This window comes from Triticum aestivum, chromosome 6D, assembly GCF_018294505.1.
Source record: "Triticum aestivum cultivar Chinese Spring chromosome 6D, IWGSC CS RefSeq v2.1, whole genome shotgun sequence".
NCBI lineage: Eukaryota > Viridiplantae > Streptophyta > Magnoliopsida > Poales > Poaceae > Triticum > Triticum aestivum.
Window position 1 is genome coordinate 161715553 of NC_057811.1, and position 21580 is coordinate 161737132.

The window sequence follows — 21580 nt, forward strand, 5'->3', positions numbered from 1 at the left end:
AACTCACGGGGATGGGGCAGAAATCCCCATGGGAAAATATAGCTGGCGGGTAAAGGGACGAGCGAAAACCTGCCCCAAGAGCAGGGACAAGGACGGGTGGCGAGTACAAGGATCACATGGTAATACCATACGGGTTTCTCCCCTTTGCCATTCTGACTCCACCTCATGCTCACATCATCAATTCATCACATTTCATTGCTAAATTCATATTTTCAAAAATGTTTATCTCATAAAAAGATAGTTCGATTCAGGATCCATCTTCATCGTTGAGTTCATCTTGACGAGGCTTTAAAACAAGATCCCATGTTAGCATGTTCCAATGAATTTTTTTTTTTTGTCGCCACTAGTTGCGAAATTATGCCACATAGTTGCCATCTTAACATTGAACAGTTTCCACGATGATTGTGCAATGTTACCAGGTAATAGCTTCTTATGTTTATGGAAATTCTGCAATGTTACAAAGAGTCATATTATTTTTATTTTATTGACAACGGTGATAAATATGGTCATGATATTATGCAAATGGATAGCTCATGATGTTACTGAAAGGACACCCACCCCTAGTAAGGTTTTGATGTTAGTGAGAATAGTGATTAGACGACTAACTCTGTTTCAAGCATGTTTGAGTTTACACATCTATGAAAATAAAACATATTCTAGGTTCGCAACCTCCCAAGCTAAAAGGACAAAAGAAGACGACATGCCAAATTTGCACCGACGATTTATCATTTTGAGTCGTAGGTACACCACACTATAAAGAGGAGATGCACCTTGGATCAAGTGTGGGAATCACTGAAACTTTTATAGCCAAATACACCCACATCCTATGAGAGAAAGAGCACGAATATTTACACTTAATTTGCCTTAGTTTTGACAGTCAGGACCAAGCCGGAGTATCCGATATCGGACTATCTGACGTAGTGTCTGACCTTGGGTCCGACTTTGTCCAATGCTCCGGATAAGGCCAGACACTGGGTTGAGAACTAGCCCGGACTATCCGACAAGTCAAAATGTCCAACTTAGGTCTGACTGTCTGACTTTTTTGGGTTTTGTGCATAACGGGCAGATATTTGTGACTACTATATATAAACCACCCTTCTTCTCCAAAGGAGGTTGAGTGGATGACGACTTCATTCCTCTTTCCTCCATTGATTCAAAGCTTGCACCTTTGATTCCTCCTTCTCTAGCCAATCAATCCACACCATATTTTAGAGAGACGATGAGAACACCCGATCTACAAATTGATCCAAGAAAAACTCAAGTTCATTGATTCCCCATGAGATCCTAGCAAATATTTTTACTCGCGAGTTTGTGGGAAACCCTAGATGGTTGGTGTTACCCGGGAGCTTCCAAGTCATGTGACTGTGGCCCGGGCTCATTTGTGACTGTTTGGAGATTCCCCATGAGATCCTAGCAAATCTTTTTACTCGTGAGTTTGTGGGAAAACCTAGATGGTTGGTGTTACCCGGGAGCTTCCAAGTCATGTGATTGTGGCCCGGCTCATTTGTGAGTGTTTGGAGCTCGCCCCAAGAGCTATCCCTAGTGGAAGGGAACCTAAGCATTCAATGCTTGTGGTTCTCGAAGAAGGTGAGACATTCGTTGTTCCCCACTCTCCAACAAAGATTAGCACGCCCTCAAGTGTGCAAACTTCGAATTACATCCTCGTCACCACTTTCAGTTGTCCCTTAACCCTAGCTTTACTTGTTGGTTTACTTGCTTGTGTATTACCTTGTGTAGCTTACTAGCTTATTGTAACACATCATATCGGGTTGTATCACCTAGTTGCATTTCTAAAGAACTTATATTTCTGCTCTTGACTCTAAAAAGCAACTAAAAAAAGAATTTAATTTGGTAGTCGCCTATTTGAACACCCCCCCCCCCCCTCTGTAGTCGACATTATCTCCATCTTTGATCGTCCAGTTGCATCTCCAACTTCAACCATTTATGTGGTGACATTTATTTTGGGTACTGGGGTCCATAAAGATCTCTAACTCGATTACCCCAAACCTCTATCGGCACAGACTGAAAATTCCAAATTCCAGATAGAAATCTGGTCAAAATCGGAGCAACACATAGCTTTCGTCGTATTACGCAAACCTCATTTAGAAAAGGAGACATTTCACTAAAAGCCTTGTTTCCTACACTTCAATGAGAGGTATATGTGCAGCAAACTAGAGTAGAAGAGTGTTTTGATTTTAACATGCCTAAAAAGGCATAAGGTTGACACACAAGAATGGCTCCAAATGATTTCTGCAAAGACCAAAAGGAACACCGCTGCCAGTATATTCATGTACTGATCCGTCCCATAATATAAGACGTTTTTGAAAGCTAATATAGCTTGCAAAAACGTCTTACATTATGGGACGGAGGGAGTAGCTTTTATGTGACATATGGAATTTACAGTATTTATGTCTTTGCTCACGTGTATCCTGCAAGGACTATAATGCAGGGGTTTCAGTAAGGGACAGGGATACGAACTGAAGGTGGACCAGATCTCATGTCCTCAAGAATAAGGTGGAAAAGTGTTTGAGCAATTGGGCCTTCATCACCTGTGAAGGAACATGGAAAGCAATCGGCATTTCGTAGATGTTGGAGTTTGCAGTAAACCTTGAATGTTTTAAAGAAATTGACATAATTAAAACTAGCTAACTGAATTTTAAATTTTTAAGAAAGGAATTCTTCTTACCGGAGCCAATCATCTGATCATCCCACTGAACAACAGGTTTGACAAGAATTCCACTCCCAATGAGCATCATTTCATCGGCCTCCTTCCCTTCCTGGACACTCACATTCCTTGAAGATATCCCACTGAGCATTCCATTCTCCACTAGCTGCTCTGCAAGGGCCAGAACCCGTTTTGCCGTGCACCCACTCAGGATCTTGTCGAAGCGGGGCATGAGAAGCTCCTTGTTCAGTGTCACAAAGCCAACATTCATGTTTGAACCCTCAGCGACGAAACCCTCATCATCCAACCAGATGCCGGTAAACCCACCATTTTCCTCACCTTCCAGCTTGGTGAGTGCATTCGGAAGGTAGTTTACATTCTTCATGACCGCAAACTGTGGAGACTTTACCGGTATGGATGATGTGATCACTTTGCAGCCCGATGGTTCTGGCAAAGATGGACTTTCAATGACAACAGCGTAGAGAGCTGGGTTTCTACAGCCAGATGAAGATAACTGGAAGTCTCCAGGTCCAGCAGACAACCAGTACCTGAGTGATCCTTGAGAACATTTTGATGCACACACAGTTTGAATAAGTACGCTTTGAATTGTTGAACGGTCAAATGGCAATGGGATTTTGGCCATCTGTGCAGAATTCAGGAAGCGGTCGATATGCTGTTCTAACTCATAAAGGTGACTGCCAGTAATATGGAAAGAAAAAAAAGTTAAGTAATTGATACTGATGAAGTTTGGACCATTACTTAAAAGAAATTGAGTAAGAAGAATAAACCCTTGTTCACTTGCCAAATTCACACACAACTGCATGCATGTGCGTCGACAAGAAGAAACTTACAAACTTAAACTTTTTTTTTGCGGGGTACAAACTTTAGTATATATACTAAGAGTAAATGACGGGTTAAGCAGAAAAAAGAGAGACATCTTAGAAATTCATGCTAGTTGATAGAAGCAGATTTCTTACCCATCCATAATAGCAGCAGTATCAAAAACACCATGTCCTCTATGGACCATGTGATCATCAATCGGTATCACCATTGCTGAGGGATCTGTGGTAATTCCACCAAAAATACTAGAGTACATGGCCAGGTAATTTTGGCTTCTAGCACCAGATGCTTGGAACGCATCAAGCCGTTCTGCAATCTATAGCAAAAAAAAGTTCATTTTTTCGTAAGTTTGTGTTGTGGCACCACGTTTCAAGAGAAGATCCTACTTTCATCAATCGCTTCGTCAATACATCTTAGACAAATATTAAACTGATGGGAATAAAAAAATCTAATGCAGTTCAGATGCATAATTCATGTTTCCCGTTTTTTCTATACAATCTGCTAAAGAAGTATAGAACTTAAGAAATGCTCCAAGGCAGTCTCTACTTTCATGTAAGTACTAGGGTATGCCTTGAAGGAAAACTTCTGACTGGAAACTTGCCAAATTGAACCCAATGGCAATCCCCAAATGTCTTTCTATAACTCTGCATATTGTTTACTATTTTTTTGAAACAAAGAAGGTGGCTGACTGCCGACCTTATATTTCAAAACAGGCAAAGCCTGATGAAGTAACAGTTACAAAGCAAGACTTGGCCGGTGCACCAAGGTGCAAGGCACAAGCAAAAACAGAGCAGAAGCATAGGAAAGAGACGAAGGGGGAAGAGGTTACATCAGGCATTCACAGACTAAGCGGTTATTTTTTGGCACCAAAACTGTAGATCATCCCTAGCAAGCTGACTATGAGCTCTGTGGCTCCAGAGACGGAGCATATTTGCTGCATAGAAACGAATGTAGGTCGCAGTCCAAACCTTTGAGTTGAAGACCCTGTCATTCCGAGCGTGCCATAGGGTAAGAGCACACGCCGCGAAAGCAACATTCCATTTGCGTTTGAAACTGAGCTGGTGCTGTGCTTGTTCTACAAAAGCTAGAATGTCAGGAGCTGAACAAGCCAAAGTATCCAGCACCAGCTTTCCCCATAGAACGGATGCTGAAGCACATCGTAGCAACAGGTGATCAGCTGACTCAACCGCAGGGCAGGCATCACAATGTGCAAACGGAGCAACCACAGACCATCCCTTCTTTACCATATTATCTCTAGTGTTGAGACGTCCTCTGAAGGCAAGCCAAAGGAAGATCCTATGCTTGAGGGGGATCAAAGAATCCCAAACCCAGGGTTCAAAAGTTGTCAAAACCCCACGGAAAGTAAGCAGGCTGTAGAAGTGTCTTGTACTAAGCTGACCAGAGCCCAAGGAAGGGATGCGCTTGTCTTCATTCAGTAAATTGGGAGTAACATCTGACAACAGTTCGTGCAAGGCCAACAGCTCAGTCGAAGCCATTTGAGAAAGATTAGGATGTAGTTGTATGGCCCATGCTCCATTGACATATTGTGAGTGCACTGAGCAAGCTGGGTAAGACGCAAAGGAAAACAGCGTGGGGTACATCAGACATAGACGGCCCACGTCAAGCCATTGATCTTTCCAGAAGGAGACCAAAGTTCCAGATCCCAAATCACACCTAGAGGAGTTAATGACCAAAGGAATAAGATCCTTGAAACCTTTCCAAATTGCCGTGTCCCTGCTACTGGTACCTTGAGGAAGAGCAGCCCGGCAGTAATGTGTGGCGAACCATTTATAGCATGGTATGTCAGAACTTTGTAGGATCTTGGAAACAAACTTGCACATCATAGCTTGGTTGTGAGCTTGCAGTTGTCGTATACCCAAACCACCGTTAATACGAGGCAGAGAAACCGTATCCCAGGCTACTAAACATTGGCCACCCTTAACCTTGCTCTTGCCTTGCCAGAAAAAAGCTCGCAACAGACATTCCAACTTTCCGAGGGACTCCATGGGCCAGGCAAAGCAAGACATGAAATAGCTCGGAATACCAGCAAGCACCGAGTTAATGAGGGTCAGCCTTCCCCCTAAGGATAAGAAAGTAGCTAACCAGCCAGAAAGGCGACGATCAACCTTATGTATGACTGGCAGCAACATACCATGTGTGATTTTGTGCAAAGAGAGAGGCAGGCCCAAGTACGTACACGGAAAGGATGAAACTGGGCAGCCTAGAATCTGGGCAATAGCAGAGGCTGTATTCGGATCCACGGAGACAGGTACAAGAGTGCTCTTGTGGAAATTTATAGTGAGCCCAGAAAAGTCAGAGAAAGCCATATTGTTTACTAATCAAGAAAGCTAAGTGAAGATGAAACAGTGCTTTGAGGTTGCCAAATATACTGTGGTTGCAACAAACAGCTCTGAAGAACTTCAATGCAGAATAGTGTCCATCTAGCGCATGCTAACAGTGTAATGTATAGTGTAGACAATTGTGCGCTAACAAAAGCATTAACTACGACGAGTGCAAGAGTAATGAGAACAAGTAGGACAGTTTGTTTCGAAAAGATGAAAGCATCAAACTTCCATGTTTTGCAAATGCCAGCAAAAGGTTCCAATTAAACTATAGCAGACAAGACAAGAGACAAAGAAGTCCACCTCAGAGAAAGACAAGAGAGGGACATCAATTGGATTGACAATGGTGCCGGCCGGTGCTGCAGAACAAAGTAGCTGTTTAGTTTAATATTGTTGCAACAGGGACTGCTAAGAGTAGTGTTGGTCTCGATACACACAACGGATTTCATGTATGTGAGAGCAGAGAGCTGAGAATTATGATATTTCCAAAAGTATCTAAATACAACTAGAGATACCTAATAAAAGGTATCAAAGGGTGAAACACGACCATTTGTGTTCAACTCAGCTGGTGTTAAATATATGCTGTTATTTCAAGCCCAACAAAATCAAGATGTAAGGAATAGGAAATTATCACTAATTTGTAGAAATACAGTTTTTTTGGGGGAAATTTTAGAGATACAGTTAATTACAGATTCCCATGTTTGACTAGAGGAACTGGCCTCACATTGCATCAGCCTATCGTGAAGGATCATCATGAAACAGAGTCACTAAAACGAACAACACATATCCTAATCAACATGAGCTCACGATACAACAAAACTACACATAAACGCAACACATATCCAGTCAAAAAAAAATCCAGTCTTGGTTGATGGTTGATGAAAATTCAGGTGGGCAGTTTTCTCTGTCCCCGGTGACGCTTAAAAAAAAGTATCTTCGCGGACTTAAACTAGTTCATCTTACCAGGAGAAACTTTCATTAGACATGTACTGTCACTTAAAATACTCACATTATTGTAGAAAGGTAAGCCCAATTCAGATCAATGAACCATTACACATGAAAAAGAGTTCCAATTCAGCAACCTTTATCAGCCCGAACAATATATGTTAACTCGTATAGAAAGGAAACAGACTCAAAATCCAGGGCACTTCAGGCAAACTTGGAACGGAACTAATGTTCGTAAATCATGACTGATGAAAGGATATGGCACTCTTTAAGTTCGGGCGAACAAAATGCATGACTGAACAAATTCACTGGGCCACGGGAAAGCAAGGCTGGAAAAATGTTTAGTCCTTCTCTGGCACCAACGAAAGGTACGAGACGGCAGCCGCACGAAGCCGATCAGCACGGAGCTGGGCACACCCCGACTGTAACGATGCAGGAAGAACGAAAGGACAGAAGCGAGAAACTGCACGCTACAAACCTGCCCGATTGGAGCTCGCGGCGGCTCTAGCCACCGCCGCCCTCCACGAAGGAAGCCCTGCCGGCGCGATGGCTCGGCCCGATGACGGCGCGATTTTCTTCAAAGCGAGGAACGGCCGATGCGAAGGGGAGACGCGGTGGCCGGCGGCAGCAGGCGGGGCGGAGGGGTGGGCCATCGGAGGAGAATTGGGCAGAGGTGGAAGTGCAACCGTAGGCTATCAGCGACTCGGCACTTCGTCAGAGTCCATTCTGTTTTATGCACAAGTTGGGGGCCGTTGTAACCTGGGACCTGGTGGTCGCACCTCATATGATTATTTGGATTATTCAATTCACATGACTATGCAATTATAAAAGATGCCACTAATGAATTTATAGGCCCTGATCTAATTTTCTCTACAAGAATAAACCTCTAAAATCCCATATACTTGTGCTTTTATCCACGGTTATTATTTGTTCTAGAATGCAAATATTTTATTTACACTATTCTGCTCGTTACTTGCTGCAGCTAGCAAAACTACAACCACGAAGACAATTTCTTGGACGCTCCTTGGTAAGTTGGTCCTCGAAAAAACAAAATCCTGTTGCTCTTTCCACCGCCGAAGCTGAATACATTGCAACCGCCAGTTGTGCAACTCAATTACTATGGGCGAGACAAACTTTGAAGGATTACGGTATCACCTATAGAAATGTGCCTCTTCTATGTGATAATGAAAGTGCCATCAACATTGCTGAGAATCCCAAAGATCATACCCGAACCAAGCACATTGATATTAGGTATCATTTCTTGAGAGATCATGTGAAAAAGGGTGACATTGATATTGCTCATGTTGGTATAGATATGCAACTTGCAGACATTTTCACCAAGCCATTTGATGAAGCAGGGTTTTGTCAACTTAGGCATGAATTTGGTATTTTGGAGCTTGACAACATTATGTGAAATCTAGTACCCATCCATGCATTCACTTCATGTCTTGTTTAGATGTAGGCATATATTTAAGGGGAGACACTCAACTCATGAGTACTCTCACCCTATATAATGCATAAAAAGAACAAACACTCTCAAAGTTACCATGTTCTTCGAACTACGGTACTTTAAATGATGGAGTAGTGTTAGTGAGCCCAAGGACATTATCTTCGCGGCTTCACGACACCTATACTCACACATGGTGGCCTTTTGGCCACCGACTCTTCTCACAGGAAAGGCGGTCCAATCATGTTTAGGGGTCTTAACATGTGTGTCTTGTTGCTCACCATGTGGTATTTTACATGTCTGATTTCCCATAGTATTTTGTCATATACCCATTCTTGTATTTTGGTTCCTCTAGGTTTTCTTGTGCTATTTGCCAAAAACTTTTGCCACCGGTCGTCCGACGGTTATCGGACGTCCGATGACTCACAGTCTCCCGGTCGTCCGACGTCACTCGGCTGTCCGGTTGCTGTGCAGAAATCGTGCACAGCCCAAAACCATTCCCCAGGTCTCGGACGTCTGTGGTTCTTCGGCCGTCCGTCGCCTGGTGCATCCACTAGTGCCCGGACGTCTGACCCCGGTCGGTCGCCCGGCGTAGTTTGCGGCCCACATATATATCGTCGGGGTCGGGTTTGAGCAGTTGCCCTATCCAGTCTTTTCCCCTCTTCTCGTCTGCGTCCGCTGCCGCGCCGCCAGGAGGGCGATTTCGCCCTCGTCGTCGCCGGGGGGGGGGGGGGGGCTGCCGCTTTGCCGCGCCCCCAGCCTCTTCTTCCTCGCCTCGTCCTGATCTGGTACCTCCCTCTGTCAGTTCCTCGGCTATCTCCCTCGTCTCCGTCACTTGCACGGACTCACGGTAGTGATCCCCTTTCTCTCTTGGTTAATCCCTCAGGTGAGGTTCGTCTCACGATGGTAAAATTCAAGCACACCGCTCGCAAGGATGCTAGGGGTTCCTCTGCCAGCGCCTCTCGTCGTGGTGGTTCCGATGACTCTCAGGAGGAGTTGCATCCTCGCAAGCGTGCTGGGAAACATGCCATGATCGAGGAGTCCTCCTCTGCCGAGGGCTCTGACTATGAAGAAGAGATGGAGGAGGAGGAGGAGCGTGGTGTGCGTGTGATGTTTTCGTCCCGCCCCCGCGGTTCTCGAAGGGCCACTCACATGCCTGCTCCTCCTCCCGATCAGCCGCATGTCGATGGTCGTCACATACCCCTTGAGGCTCCTCAACTTCATGGACGTATCCTCAAGGATTTCACCAAAGTGCCCAAGCCTGCATATCTTAAGTTCCGGCGTGATGTTAATCAATTCGAGGTGGTTCAAGACTCTCTGGATCAACGCTTTCGCACAAATGTTCATGCAGATATTTACACTTCCGTTGTCCTTCCAAAGGGTCTCTCTCTGCACCACTTCATTGACTTGGCTCATATTCGAAAACATCCCGTGAAGTATCCGGGTGCCATTGAGCTCATTGAGTCATCCGGTCTTGCTACTCCATTCGCATTTCAGCATGATTTCAATCAGGCTGCTATCCATCAGTTTTATGCCACCTGCTTCTTTGCTCCTAACAAGACCGTCACCTGGATGACCTCTGACACCGAGCTCACTGCCACTTATGCTCAATTTGTCGCTGCTCTTGGGTTTCCAGACAGTGGATTCAAGATCCATAAAGAGGACCCAAATCACAAACCCAAAGCAGTTGAGGTGTGTGGCTATCTTCTTAAGGAACTTGATGAACTTACTGAGGAGGAAAAGATGAAGGATCTGAATCAGGTTTCTATTTGGAGATCACCCTACTACATCATCTATCAATGTATCGTTCGTACCATCTATCCTAAGATGGGTGACCGGGGATCTTGCAACAGTTATTGCATTGATCTTATGTCTCGTCTCCATGAGTCTCCCAAAGGCAAGATCAATGTGCCTCATTTCCTATGGCATGAAATCCGTCTTGCTAGCTTTCAGTATAAGCGTGCCTTTCCTCATGCTCCGTTCATTCAGGCTCTTATTGAGAGTGTGGCTCCATTCTCTCTTATCCGCACCCATGTGCATGAGAAGTGGATTATTCCTCCTCACATGGCCAACGATTTTGCTCCCAAGGGTACCTCCAAGTCTTCCCCTGCTCATAGGTCTGCTGCTCGGTCTCACCCTACTACTGCCAGCTCTGCGTCCTTTGGGCATTTTTATCGTTTTATCGGCAAAGCTCACTCTGCCATGATGAAGGCATTCTCCTTCAACTGCACTCACAACCACGATGTCGTCACTCGCTTGATCACTTCCAAGAATTCCTTGAAGTCTCATCTTCGTGACTCTGGTGCTACTGATGTGAGTGACGATGAGCACCTTCCGGCGGCTCCTCCTTCAGACTTTGGCTCTCCTTCGGGGCCTGAGTGGGCTGATTTCCTCAACGATGCTGGTGGTAGTGGAGCTCCTATTGATGATGATGATGATGACCTTTGACTGTCTATGGGTCCTCTCTGTCCCTTTTTAAGTAGTTGTTGCCAAGGGGGAGATCTAGTACTAGATATCTATGTTGAACCATTATGCTTTATGCTCTGTGTGGGTGTATGACATTATATCTATGACTTATGTTGTAATGATGAACCACTATGTCCTATGCCACTAGCTATGTCCTATGAATATTGAGATATTATGTTATTATGGTGATATGCGTTTATGATGATGGATTTTATCAAGTTTTCTTGATATTGTGCTCATATATTCTTGATGGTTGTCTCTGTGAGGGGGAGCTCTCCATATAATGTTTGCAATAATTATGTTTGAGAGGGGGGACTCCTAAATAAATTTATCTTAAAAGCATAGAGCAACCTTATTTCTTTTATACTATGTGTATATTGTCATCAACTACCAAAAAGGGGGAGATTGAAAGTGCATGCCCTTAATATTATTTTGATGTTGATGACAATATACTCATAGGGGACTAACAAAGTTTGTCAAGTATATCTCAGGTTCTAGTCCCCTCGGAATCAATTTTGTGTGTGGATTATGTCTTCGGAAATATTTAACTTCATCAAGAACGAAGAAACAAGACTATATTTATGTTTTTTCTTGAGTATAGGGATCCCGCACTATTAAGAGGGGAACATAGGGTCTTGTGAAAGTCTTGCTCAAAATCCACTTCAGTCTCATTATCTAGTTCTCATATCTGTCGGACGACCGGTTCCCACCGGACGTCCGACCCCTCCTAGACAGAGCCAAAACATTGAACGTCCGGTAGTCACCGGACATCCGGCAATCTTCCACCAGAGCCCAAACATCGGATGTCCGGTACCCTCCGGTCATCCGGTATATTATATGCAGTGGCAAAAAATCAGACGTCCGGTCCCTGTCGGCTGTCCGTTGTCTGCCGAGCCCTCGGTCGTCCGATATTCTTCAGTCATCCGGTACTTTCTCCACCGAGTCTAAACATCGGGTGTCCGGGATCGTCCGGTACCTTCTATACCGTGCCAAAACATCGGACGTCCGGTCCCTGTCGGACGTCCGGTGCCTACTGAGCCTTCGGTCGTCCGTTGCACATCGGACGTCCGACGCTGCAGTGCTGTTTTGAGCTCCAACGGACACTTATTGAGGCATACTATAAATATCTCCCTCCTATCCCGTGTGAGGGTTGACCATTCACTTCAAGCATCCTCAAGAACACATTTCACTCTCTCTCTCTCACTCTTCCACACCAAATCTTAGATCCCTAAGGAATTTGAGAGCATTTGAGAGAAGTTATCCACTCAAGTGATAGATCCACTCCTTCCCCTTTTTTGCACCAAAGGAATTTGTGATTTGAGCAAGTCTTGAGCTTTTCCCCATCGTTCTTGTTACTCTTGGAGGTTGGAGACTCCTAGGCGGTAGGAGTTTTTCGGAGAGGAATCGACCATTGTGATTACCCCTGGAAAAATTTGTGAGGGTTTGGAGACCACCCCAAGGTCTACCACTAGTGGTTGAGAAATGCCTTGGTGGTGTTGTCTCAAAGGGAGAATAGGGTGAGCCTTCGTGGCGTTGGTGTGCCTTCGTGGTAACATCCACCTCTCTAATGGTGACGTAGCTTCCCTCCAAGGAAGTGAACATCGGCATACATCCTCGTCTCCCGGAGTTGCGGTCATTCCTAACCCTAACTCTCTACTTGTGGTTACTTGTCTCTCAGCACTTACTTACATCATATTGTGCTTGCTTACTCACCTATTTGTGTTACTTGTTTATCTTGCTTAGCTCTTATTAGCATCATACTTGCAATTGTTAGGCTCACTTTCATATTCCGCATTATTGCCTAAAATTGCTAAGTAACAATTAAAATTTGTAATTGTACCTATTCACCCCCCCTCTAGGTCCATCTCGATCCTTTTAGCCCCCCCCCCCAACAGGCCCCCAAGACGCCATTTTTAGTGTTGGCGCCGAAAAATCGCCCAGTCGCGCCCCCAACTCCTCGTGTATCACCGGTTTGGTCCGAGATAACAACCGGCGAACCCGAGCCAAACCCAGCCCCCCGGGGGGCGCCTGCGGGCGCCGGCCAAAGCAAAAAGGCGCGTGGGCCCGCGCTGTCGGCAACAGACATGCCTATTCCCGCCGTTTTCTCCTATTTTTCCTTTATTTCCTCATTGCTTCCCCCTTCTCCCTCGCCGCTCCCGCCATCCGACCACCATGCCACCGAAGAAGTATTCGGCCCCTCGCCCCGCTGCCGATTCCACCCAGCCGAAGCAGAGGAAGCCGAGGGCGTTGATGGCAAGACCGCCGGGCTTGCCGAACACCGAGTGGAGGGCGGATGGTCAGCGCTGGGAGGCAGTCACAGCCGACCGGCGGAACTGGCTCATCACCAAGAGGGCCAGGGACGCGGCGGCGGTAGAGCAGGGAGAGGCGTCTCGCGCGGGGATGATGAATTCGCCCGACCACTGCCCACAAGCCACGTGGGGGACTCAGCAGAGCATCGCCGCCGCCGCCCCGGGGGTATGCACCCTCGCCTGGCTACTCCGACGGCAACGCACATGGCGGTTTCAACCCCAACATCACCTTTCCGCATGGCACACCGCAGCGTTCCTCCCCCTCCGGCTTCAACCCCGACCCGTGCACTCCCTCCCCCGCGTTCAACGCTGGTCTCACCACCCAGTACAGCTACTCGCCGCCGACGTACTAAGCCTCGCATGCGCCCCTCTGCGCCAGGGCCCCCTACCCTTCACACCCGGCTCGGCGCCACAGTTCAGCCACTCCGACGCCGACATGCACGAGATCATCACGAGCGGCTCGTTCGCCGCCGCGTCCTGCCCCGGGTTTCGCGCACAAGACGAAACGATGGACACCACCATTGACATGGACGACGAGCTCGATGACGCCGAGGAGGAGGCGGAGGCGGAGCTGGAACCAGCGCTGAAAGGGAGAAAGAAGAAGCGGGCGCCCAACGCCAGGCCGTGCGAACCTTGTGTCAAGTGGACATCCAAGGAAGACGAGTGCCTCACCGAAGCGTGGAAGACCGTCAGCATTGACCCGATCACCTGCTCGAATCAGAACGCCGACACGTACTGGAGAAGAATCAAGACGACGTTCGATGAGCGCAAGCTGGTCGACCCTGACTTCACCAACATTCACATGGACCGCGGCGACAAGGCCATGGCGAATCACTAGGCGGCGATCCAGACGGCCTGCAACAAGTGGCATGGGATCGTCGAGGAGGTCGTGGCTCGCCCGGAAAGCGGCGCCAACATCGAGGGTCAGATATGGCCATAGTTCGCCGGCCCAGTTCGTCGCCGTGTACTTCGCCGGCACGTTTTGTCCTCGGCTGTGCAGATGGTTCGGATGTTCAACATGTTTAGCCAGGACAACGACGACCAAGAGTTCAAGTTTCTTCACGTGTTCTCTAGGATCGAGTCGTGCGAGAAGTGGAGGGAGGTCCGGCTCACTCCCGCTAAGGCCAAGGAGATCTACAAGCCGGACGCGTCTGCCCCGGCGGCGGCAGAAGGGCGCCCTGATGGCAATAAGAGAGCCAAAGCGGCGAGGGACGCGGCGCCCACTGCCGAACGGCTGCAATCTTTGATCGAGCAGTGCATCGCCGACGCCAAGAACAGCGCCGCCAAGAGGGAGGAGAAATCTGATGCGAGATGGTCGGCGTTGATGACGAAGCAGGACGTCAAGCTCGACCTTCTCAGGACCAACGTCGCCGCGAAGAAGAGGAACGCCGACCGGGCGTTCTTGATGGCGGCAGACATGTCGACGATGCACGAGTAGGTGAAGGCATGGTACCTGGCGGTGCGTGGCCTCATCTTGAACCAGATGCCCGGGCCGGGGGCGACCACCGCCCCTACGCGCACGACGACAATGCCCATCCCGAGCAATGAAGCGGTGCCGACGCCGACGACCAGCCTGAGCACAGAAGCCACGCCGACGCCGAGCCCGACTATGCCCACGCCGACCCCGGCCAGTCCCGCGGCATAGGAGCCTGTCGTTTCATGCGTTCCATGTCTATGATTCCTTCCTTTTGATCGCCGAACTTTTGGGTGTGTTTGATCACCGAACTGTGGCATGATGATCGTCGACTTGTGGCATGATGATCGCCGAACTTGTGGCATTTTTTGGCAGCGGGAAAGACAAGTTTGAATTTTTTGGCGTCGGGGGCGAAACCTTGGGTGCGCGGATGGAAACTCGATCGCCTCCAGAACGAAAAAACCGCCAGCACAAACCCCAAAAGGCATTCGCCGGATGCGCTGGGAGGCCAAACGGCTGGAGATGCTCTAAGCATGGCTGCACTGAGAAGAAAAGCGAAAAAGCAAAAAAGTGGATGAACAGTCCTACTTGGAAGAAATGACGCATTTGGTGAGCTAATATGAACGGGTCAGTGTCTACCAACTTTCCTTAAAACTGGCTAGGCGAGGGCATTTATCTCGTAATCAGTGTTGATTTAAAACAGCATTCTGGTTGAACAAAGTTTGAAACAAAATTGTGTGAAAAATAGTCGTGATTAGTAAAAAAATTACAACCGCTGTTCATTAATGTAAGATGTTTTTTAGACAGCACATGGCATGTGTGGTCAGCTATCTAAGTTAAGTTATGAAGAAGAACAAAAAGAAGGGGGAGAAGACGTTTTTTAGACTTATGGTCGTCTAATTAGATTATGCCTATCTTATCTGTCTAATTAGATTCTTGTTATTTCACAGTTTGGCATGGCGAATATTTTACTAATATTTTTGTCGCTAAGACTTTCACTTGTAAATTGGTTATAATCACAACAAAATCCAACCTAACTTCTCCCGGAAAAAAAAAATCCAACCTAACTTCTCACGGAATCTTGCGGTCCTTGGTTAAAAAAAAATCTCAAACTTCCCCTGTGCTAGCTTTCCTCCTGAAACTTTAACCTGTGATGGATGTCCTTGCTAATGAGTAGCGGAAGCAAGTTGATTCGTTTGAAGGCGGGCATAGCTGGGCAGACTTAACTTCCTCGATCCATCAGCTAGATTCATCACGACACATCCTTGAATCGTCCCCTCTTTTATCGTGTCCTCATCGATCTCCATCGCCGCGAAAGCGACGACTAAATCTCCCGAATAATCCACCGTCTTGTCCATGCATCCATGTCGCCATGAACAACCCATGACTCCCTGGGCAGAGGTTGAGCACAAATCAAGATCACGAAACAGTAATCAGGAGCCATGCGTACATCTCCTCCTCAGCTAGAGGACGTACGTCCCACGAGGACGAGGCGAAGCATGCATGCGTGCAATGGCACATCGGCGGAAGCAAGTTGATTCGTTTTGGCGGGTCGTGTCTCCATAAATCGTCGCCTCACGCGCCCGCGGCGGCCAGCCATATGCACCGGCTCTCCTTGCTTGCTTGGATCGTCAGCTCTTGGTCGCTCCACTAATCAATGGCTTCCTGCTTCCGGGCGCGTCGGCACCCGGCAGCGCCAGTACCGCCGCCGCTGATTCCGTACGAGTCGTCGTACTCGGAGATGGAGGGAGCGATGGAGAATAAGAGGTGGAACAGCCTCGACTCGTGGTCGATGCTGCTTGACGCGGGAGGCGGCGCGGACCAGCAGCAGGCGAGCTCGTCGGCGGGGGAGGAGTGGATGGCGGACATGTCGCAGCTCTTCCTCGGGAACAAGTTCGCATCGGGGTCCAACAGCCGCATCTATCGCGGCATCTACCGACAGCGCGCGGTGGCCGTCAAGATGGTGCGCCTCCCGGAGCGCGACGAGGACCGGCGGCGCGCGCTGGAGGACCAGTTCAACTCGGAGGTGACCTTCCTCTCGCGGCTCCGCCACCCCAACGTGGTGCAGTTCGTCGCCGCCTGCAAGCGCCCGCCCGTGTACTGCATCATCACCGAGTACATGTCGCAGGGCACGCTCCGCATGTACCTCCACAACAAGGACCCCTACTCGCTCTCGCCGGAGACCGTGCTCCGCCTCGCGCTCGACGTCGCCCGCGGCATGGAGTACCTCCACGCGCAGGGCGTCATCCACCGCGACCTCAAGTCGCACAACCTGCTGCTCAACGACGAGATGCGCGTTAAGGTCGCCGACTTCGGCACCTCATGCCTAGAGGCGCACAGCTCACGCGCCGGCGCCGGAGCGGGACCGGGAGCCGGAGGCGGTGGCGGCGGCGGCGGCGAAGGGAAGGGTACCAACATGGGCACGTACAGGTGGATGGCGCCCGAGATGGTCCGTGACAAGCCGTGCACCCGCAAGGTGGATGTGTACAGCTTCGGCATCGTGCTGTGGGAGCTCACCACCTGTCTCGTGCCGTTCCAGGGCATGACCCCCGTCCAGGCCGCCTACGCCGCCTGCGAGAAGAACGCTCGGCCGCCGTTGTCGCCGACGTGCCCGCCGGCGCTCAACAACCTCATCAAGATGTGCTGGGCCGCCAACCCGGCCAGGCGTCCTGAGTTTAGCTACGTCGTGTCCGTGCTGGAGAACTACGATCACTGCCTCCGGGAAGGGCTCCCGCTGGTTACGCCGCCGTCGCCAGTGTCCTCGTTTCTCAGCATCTTCAAGCTCGGCTCCTGCATAAGCACCACCAACCTCCCCTCCATGCCCGTCCACGTCTAATCATATCCATTCAAATTTATTGGTTCTTGCGGAACTGACACGAAAATTTATTTCAGTTGCCTGTGAATCACGGCTGTCTCTTGCATAATTATCTCTCTTGAAATAGATTCGCCAGACTTTATATATAAAGCGATAGCTGAACAAAGTACACGGTTAAACGATACGAGATGATGAAGTTACCCTCAAACATAGCCGATCCAAGATAATCGGATCACACAGAACGCACGCGCTACCCTACCAATAGAGAACATAGGAAGATCCAAGAACAACGCCTGCTATGCCCTAATACACCTAAGGTGCACGACAACACCCACATGAGGGATAACGATGCTAAACGTCGCCGCTGCCAAGGTTTTCACCCGAAACCCATACCCCAAAGGAGCATCACGGCAACGTCTTCAAGAAGAAGCGGCGCCGCCGTCGGCAACAAAGCGCAAAGTTTTTGATCGGCAGAGACCTTGCGCCACCACGAGGTCTCCAGGGCAAGCACGACGAGATTAGAACTCCAGATCCGGATCAAGGCATCGCCACTGCTAGAGACCGAGAGTGCGCCCGAGCCACCCACGCTCCACCACTTGCCACCCACGCGACCAAGGGGAAAGACATCGTCGCCGCCACGCCCGCCAGAGAGCCAACCATGCAGACCGCCTTCCGGAGCCGCCGCCCCGGCATCCAAGGTCCGAAACACCGCCAACTGCCCAATTCATAACGCACAAACCATGGTAGGAGGAGCAGAGGTAATAATCCATTCCTAGCCGGACATCAGCCACTGAGATTGGATCAGTGCCCCCATGTTAGGAAGCGGCGAGGCATGTGTCCCCAGCCAATCCCGATGGACCAGGAGGGACACGATCCAGTGACTACCGATGGCTGCCGTGAAGAAACCCACGACTGTGGCTATCAGCGTCGATCTACCCGACGGTGCAGTGATGTCACGACCACCACCACCTCTGGCCGTGTCCATGAGGAGGACAACCTCACTGCCTGCCGGCACCACCCAGACCAATTGTCGGTGTTAAAACCAGCGGATTTTGGGTAGGGGGTCCCGAGCTGGTGGTCTCGGCTAGATGGTAACAGGAAGTAAAGAAGACTACCCAGGTTCGGGCCCTCTTGAAGAGGTAAAACCCTACGTCCTGCTTGTATTGTATTGATTGTCGATGGGATACAAAGTACATGATCTACCTCGAGATCGTATGAATGAGTTCTAATGAATATGTGATGATCTATTGACTAGCCTAGCCTTAGTTTATCTAATGTACTAGATGCCTAGGATTACAAGAGTTCTCTTCTAGTTTTTTTAGCACATGAGAGTTCTCGTCTTGTACGCCAAGTCTTGTGGAGTCTCTCTTGTATGCGCTATGGACCTCTCCAAGTGGCTCATTAATGAACCACCACGGGGTCCTCGGCCCGGCGCTCCTGGTCGGGAGACGACATGGTGAGTACCCCCTAATCCAGGACACCGCCAGTAGCACCTGAATAGGTCTTCAAGTTGGCGACGCTCCTCGCTTATTCCGAATTGTTTTTCGTCTTCGGACGTCGATTTTTAAAGTTGGTTCAACAAATCTTCTTATCTCCAATCTCGAGGATCGACGAGGTGTATCTGAAGATTTCACATGTCGGGCATCTGAGGAGCCCCTTTAAGTTCTCGGCCTTTACAGATGCCTTGTTATTTTCATGCCACACCTCGGGCTTGAAGTTTTTTCCCGAGCGATGGTGTCCTCTTGCAGCCGAGCTCCAACACCAAACTACATCCAAGGTGTCTTCTTGCAGCTGAGCTCCAACACCAGACATCATTCGAGGTGTCATAGATCACCTTGGTTTTGAAAAAGTTGAAGGACTTTAGTCGAGCTTCACGACGGAAAATTCCCGTGTGTAGTCAACCGCTCGCACCCGAGCTCCAACGCTGGACAGCTTCCAAGGTGGTGCACCACCTCAGCCTTGGGCTGATTTTTTGCGAAGTTTTCTCGATTTGTGTAATTTATTCTCTGCCGAGATGTATAGCCAGTAGCCCTCAAGGTGTGTGACGGCCTAAAATCCGAGATGCACCTAAAGGATAACATAAAACCGCTGATCCCAGTAACCTCTGAGGCTCAGGTTGATTCGTGAAAATCGGCCTAAGGATTAAGTCCTTGTTCGATAGCATACTTTTAGGAACGGAAACGCGGTGCGCAATAGCATCCGAGATTTAGGTTGGGTGCGGCCGAGGATCTTAATCTCCTCGGAAACCGTTTTGCACTTTGAATTTTCTGCATTGAATCGTCAATGCAGTAGCCCCCGAGACTTGTGTTGGGCCACATGGCCGACCCTAGGATCGTATCTCCTCGGGAACTAGTTCAACCACCGTGTGTGTTTTGCCAATGCCGAAGTGCAGCTCGGTAGGAAAGATGCCGAACTGCGGGTCGGAAAAGATTTCCCGAGCAGAATTACCATGCAGGACACCTCGAGCAAAAGGATGTCCTGCCTCCTAAAAAAACTTACAAATAGGTTAAAATGTTATAAGCTCAGAAAACCAGAAAACTTATGTAAAACTTTAAGCCTAAGTTTTTTGGTGTCAATCCAAAATTGATCTTAAAATTAATTAGTGCTTCCATCGTGCTTTAACATAACACATCCGATCTCTAGACTTCAAGTGGGTCAGCCTCAGGCTTCAACCTCCCTTTCCCCGAAGGCAGAGTGCTTCTCAGACCAGTTTAGCAAACTAAACTCGAGCGGATTTAGAGAGAAACCAGGGTATCCGGCTATTCGACCATACACTGAGTCGAAAAAGGAGTGGTAGAAATAGACTTTGCATCGACTTAGAAGAAAATACTTAAAAACAACACATGTAAGTTTATGAGTCCCCAGTTAACCTGGTTAAAGGAAGTTGTTATTAACAAACATCGTTTTTAACGAACAACTTTTTAAAAAAAAAATAACGCTTGGTTGAATCGAACAAAAATTGAAAAATTGAAAAAAATTGAGCATGAAAGCGACTTAACTAGTTAATGCGCTCGGTGTTGATGATGCGGCCCGGGCTTGCAGCGGGATGAAGACGTCCATAGAACTTTGACAGATTCGACATGGTGTGTAGTCCTTGGTCTGGCCAAGGTCCCAGCCCCCAAGCCCATCCCGATGAGGAGCTCGGCTTGATGAAGTGGCAGAGCAAAGAGCTTGGATTGACGATGTGGCGACGCGGAATGGTCGATGTGGCGAGGAGAATCCCCCAGTCTAGCCGAGGTGACGGAGGAGGTCGGCTAAGTGTTGTCGAACTCCCTGAAGTAGTTTGATGAAGCAATGGTGAAGCCCCTGGTCCAGCCGAGGTGACGGAGCAGGTCGGCGGGGAGACGCCGAAGTGTAGGATCGAAAGTATGTCTAGAGGGAGGGGTGATTAGACTACTTGACCAAATAAAAATCTAGCCTTTTCCCAATTTTAATTCTTGGCAGATTTTAGCAACTTAGCACAAGTCAAGCAATCAACCTACACATGCAATTCTAAGAGTATAGCAGCGGAATATAAAATAATTGCATATGAAGGTAAAGGGAGGAGTTTGGAAGGAGCAAACGCAATGTAGACACGGAGATTTTTTATCCGTGGTTCCGATAGGTGGTGCTATCGTACATCCACGTTGATGGATATATATAGCCTCCACGAATGAAGAGTGGGTGGAGGGGTATATATAGCCTCCACACAAAATCTAACCGTTACACACAATTTACCAAACTCGGTGGGACCGATTTGGTTCATAATGTGACCGTTAGGATTTTCGATGGGACCGACATGTCAACTCGGTGGGACCGATGTCATTAGGGTTAGGGCATAACGTAATCTCGGTGAGACCGATTACACAAACTTGGTGGGACCGATTTGGTAATAAACTAACCAGAGAGTTGGTCAGGCAAACTCGGTGGGACCGATTCGCTCATCTCGGTTGGACCGAAACGTTACGAAAGGGAAACAGAGAGTTTGCATTGCAATCTCGGTGGGACCGATCTTGGTTGGGGAACAAACTTTGTCTTGGGGTATTGATCTTCTTCCCACTCAACTCCATTGGCATTGAACTTTCGTTCAAAACCAACACCTTGATTCTTCCGGTGTCTTCCTTGCTTGCATACAATTTCCTCAAATTGCTTACTCCCGGCAAGGCTCTTGTAAACACCTTTCTCTATAATTCCCTTCAATAAGCTCTTTTCTTGCTCAAGTGTAACTTGGCTAAGAGAATCATTAGTGGAATCAAGAGAACTACTAGAAGCAACAATATTGGATTTTGCATGATTGTTGTTACTACTAGAGGAAGAATCTTTCTTGTTCTTATTGCTAGATTTAACTTATGGCATGT

At 48.3% G+C, this 21580-nt stretch overlaps 2 protein-coding genes and 1 pseudogene across 5 annotated transcripts; 2 read left to right on the forward strand and 1 right to left on the reverse strand.

Moving 5' to 3' along the window:
• Positions 1-2162: 2162 nt before the first annotated feature.
• On the reverse strand, positions 2163-7539 carry LOC123144294 (D-amino-acid transaminase, chloroplastic). Of its 4 annotated transcripts, XM_044563379.1 has the most exons (5): positions 7271-7539; positions 6151-6206; positions 3643-3821; positions 2687-3360; positions 2163-2549 (listed from the first exon to the last, which is right to left on the reverse strand). In XM_044563379.1, exons 1-5 carry the CDS (start codon positions 7443-7445, stop codon positions 2455-2457), a joined length of 1179 nt encoding a protein of 392 aa, XP_044419314.1. In that variant the 5' UTR covers positions 7446-7539; the 3' UTR covers positions 2163-2454. The 4 variants fall into 4 exon arrangements, with proteins under 4 accessions (XP_044419314.1, XP_044419316.1, XP_044419313.1 ...); XM_044563381.1 differs by lacking the exon at positions 6151-6206 and having other exon boundaries at positions 7271-7483; XM_044563378.1 differs by lacking the exons at positions 6151-6206; positions 7271-7539 and adding an exon at positions 4474-6124 and having other exon boundaries at positions 2163-2607.
• A 5416-nt stretch (positions 7540-12955) lies between these two features.
• Positions 12956-14959, forward strand: LOC123142547 (uncharacterized; annotated as a pseudogene).
• A 634-nt stretch (positions 14960-15593) lies between these two features.
• LOC123141385 (serine/threonine/tyrosine-protein kinase HT1-like) lies at positions 15594-17332 on the forward strand. The gene has a single exon (XM_044560551.1). It carries the CDS (start codon positions 16086-16088, stop codon positions 17262-17264), a length of 1179 nt encoding a protein of 392 aa, XP_044416486.1. The 5' UTR covers positions 15594-16085; the 3' UTR covers positions 17265-17332.
• Positions 17333-21580: the final 4248 nt, after the last annotated feature.

Excerpts from the sequence above, each read along its gene's own strand:
- LOC123141385 (XM_044560551.1), top strand. The coding sequence starts at position 16,086 with ATGGCTTCCTGCTTCCGGGCGCGTCGGCACCCGGCAGCGCCAGTACCG.
- LOC123144294 (XM_044563377.1), bottom strand. The coding sequence starts at position 5,832 with ATGGCTTTCTCTGACTTTTCTGGGCTCACTATAAATTTCCACAAGAGC. Across the intron at positions 3,822-4,473 it reads ACAGGGTCTTCAACTCAAAG|ATTGCAGAACGGCTTGATGC; the intron begins GTTTGGACTGCG and ends TTTTTGCTATAG. Across the intron at positions 2,550-2,686 it reads TGATCAGATGATTGGCTCCG|GTGATGAAGGCCCAATTGCT; the intron begins GTAAGAAGAATT and ends GTTCCTTCACAG.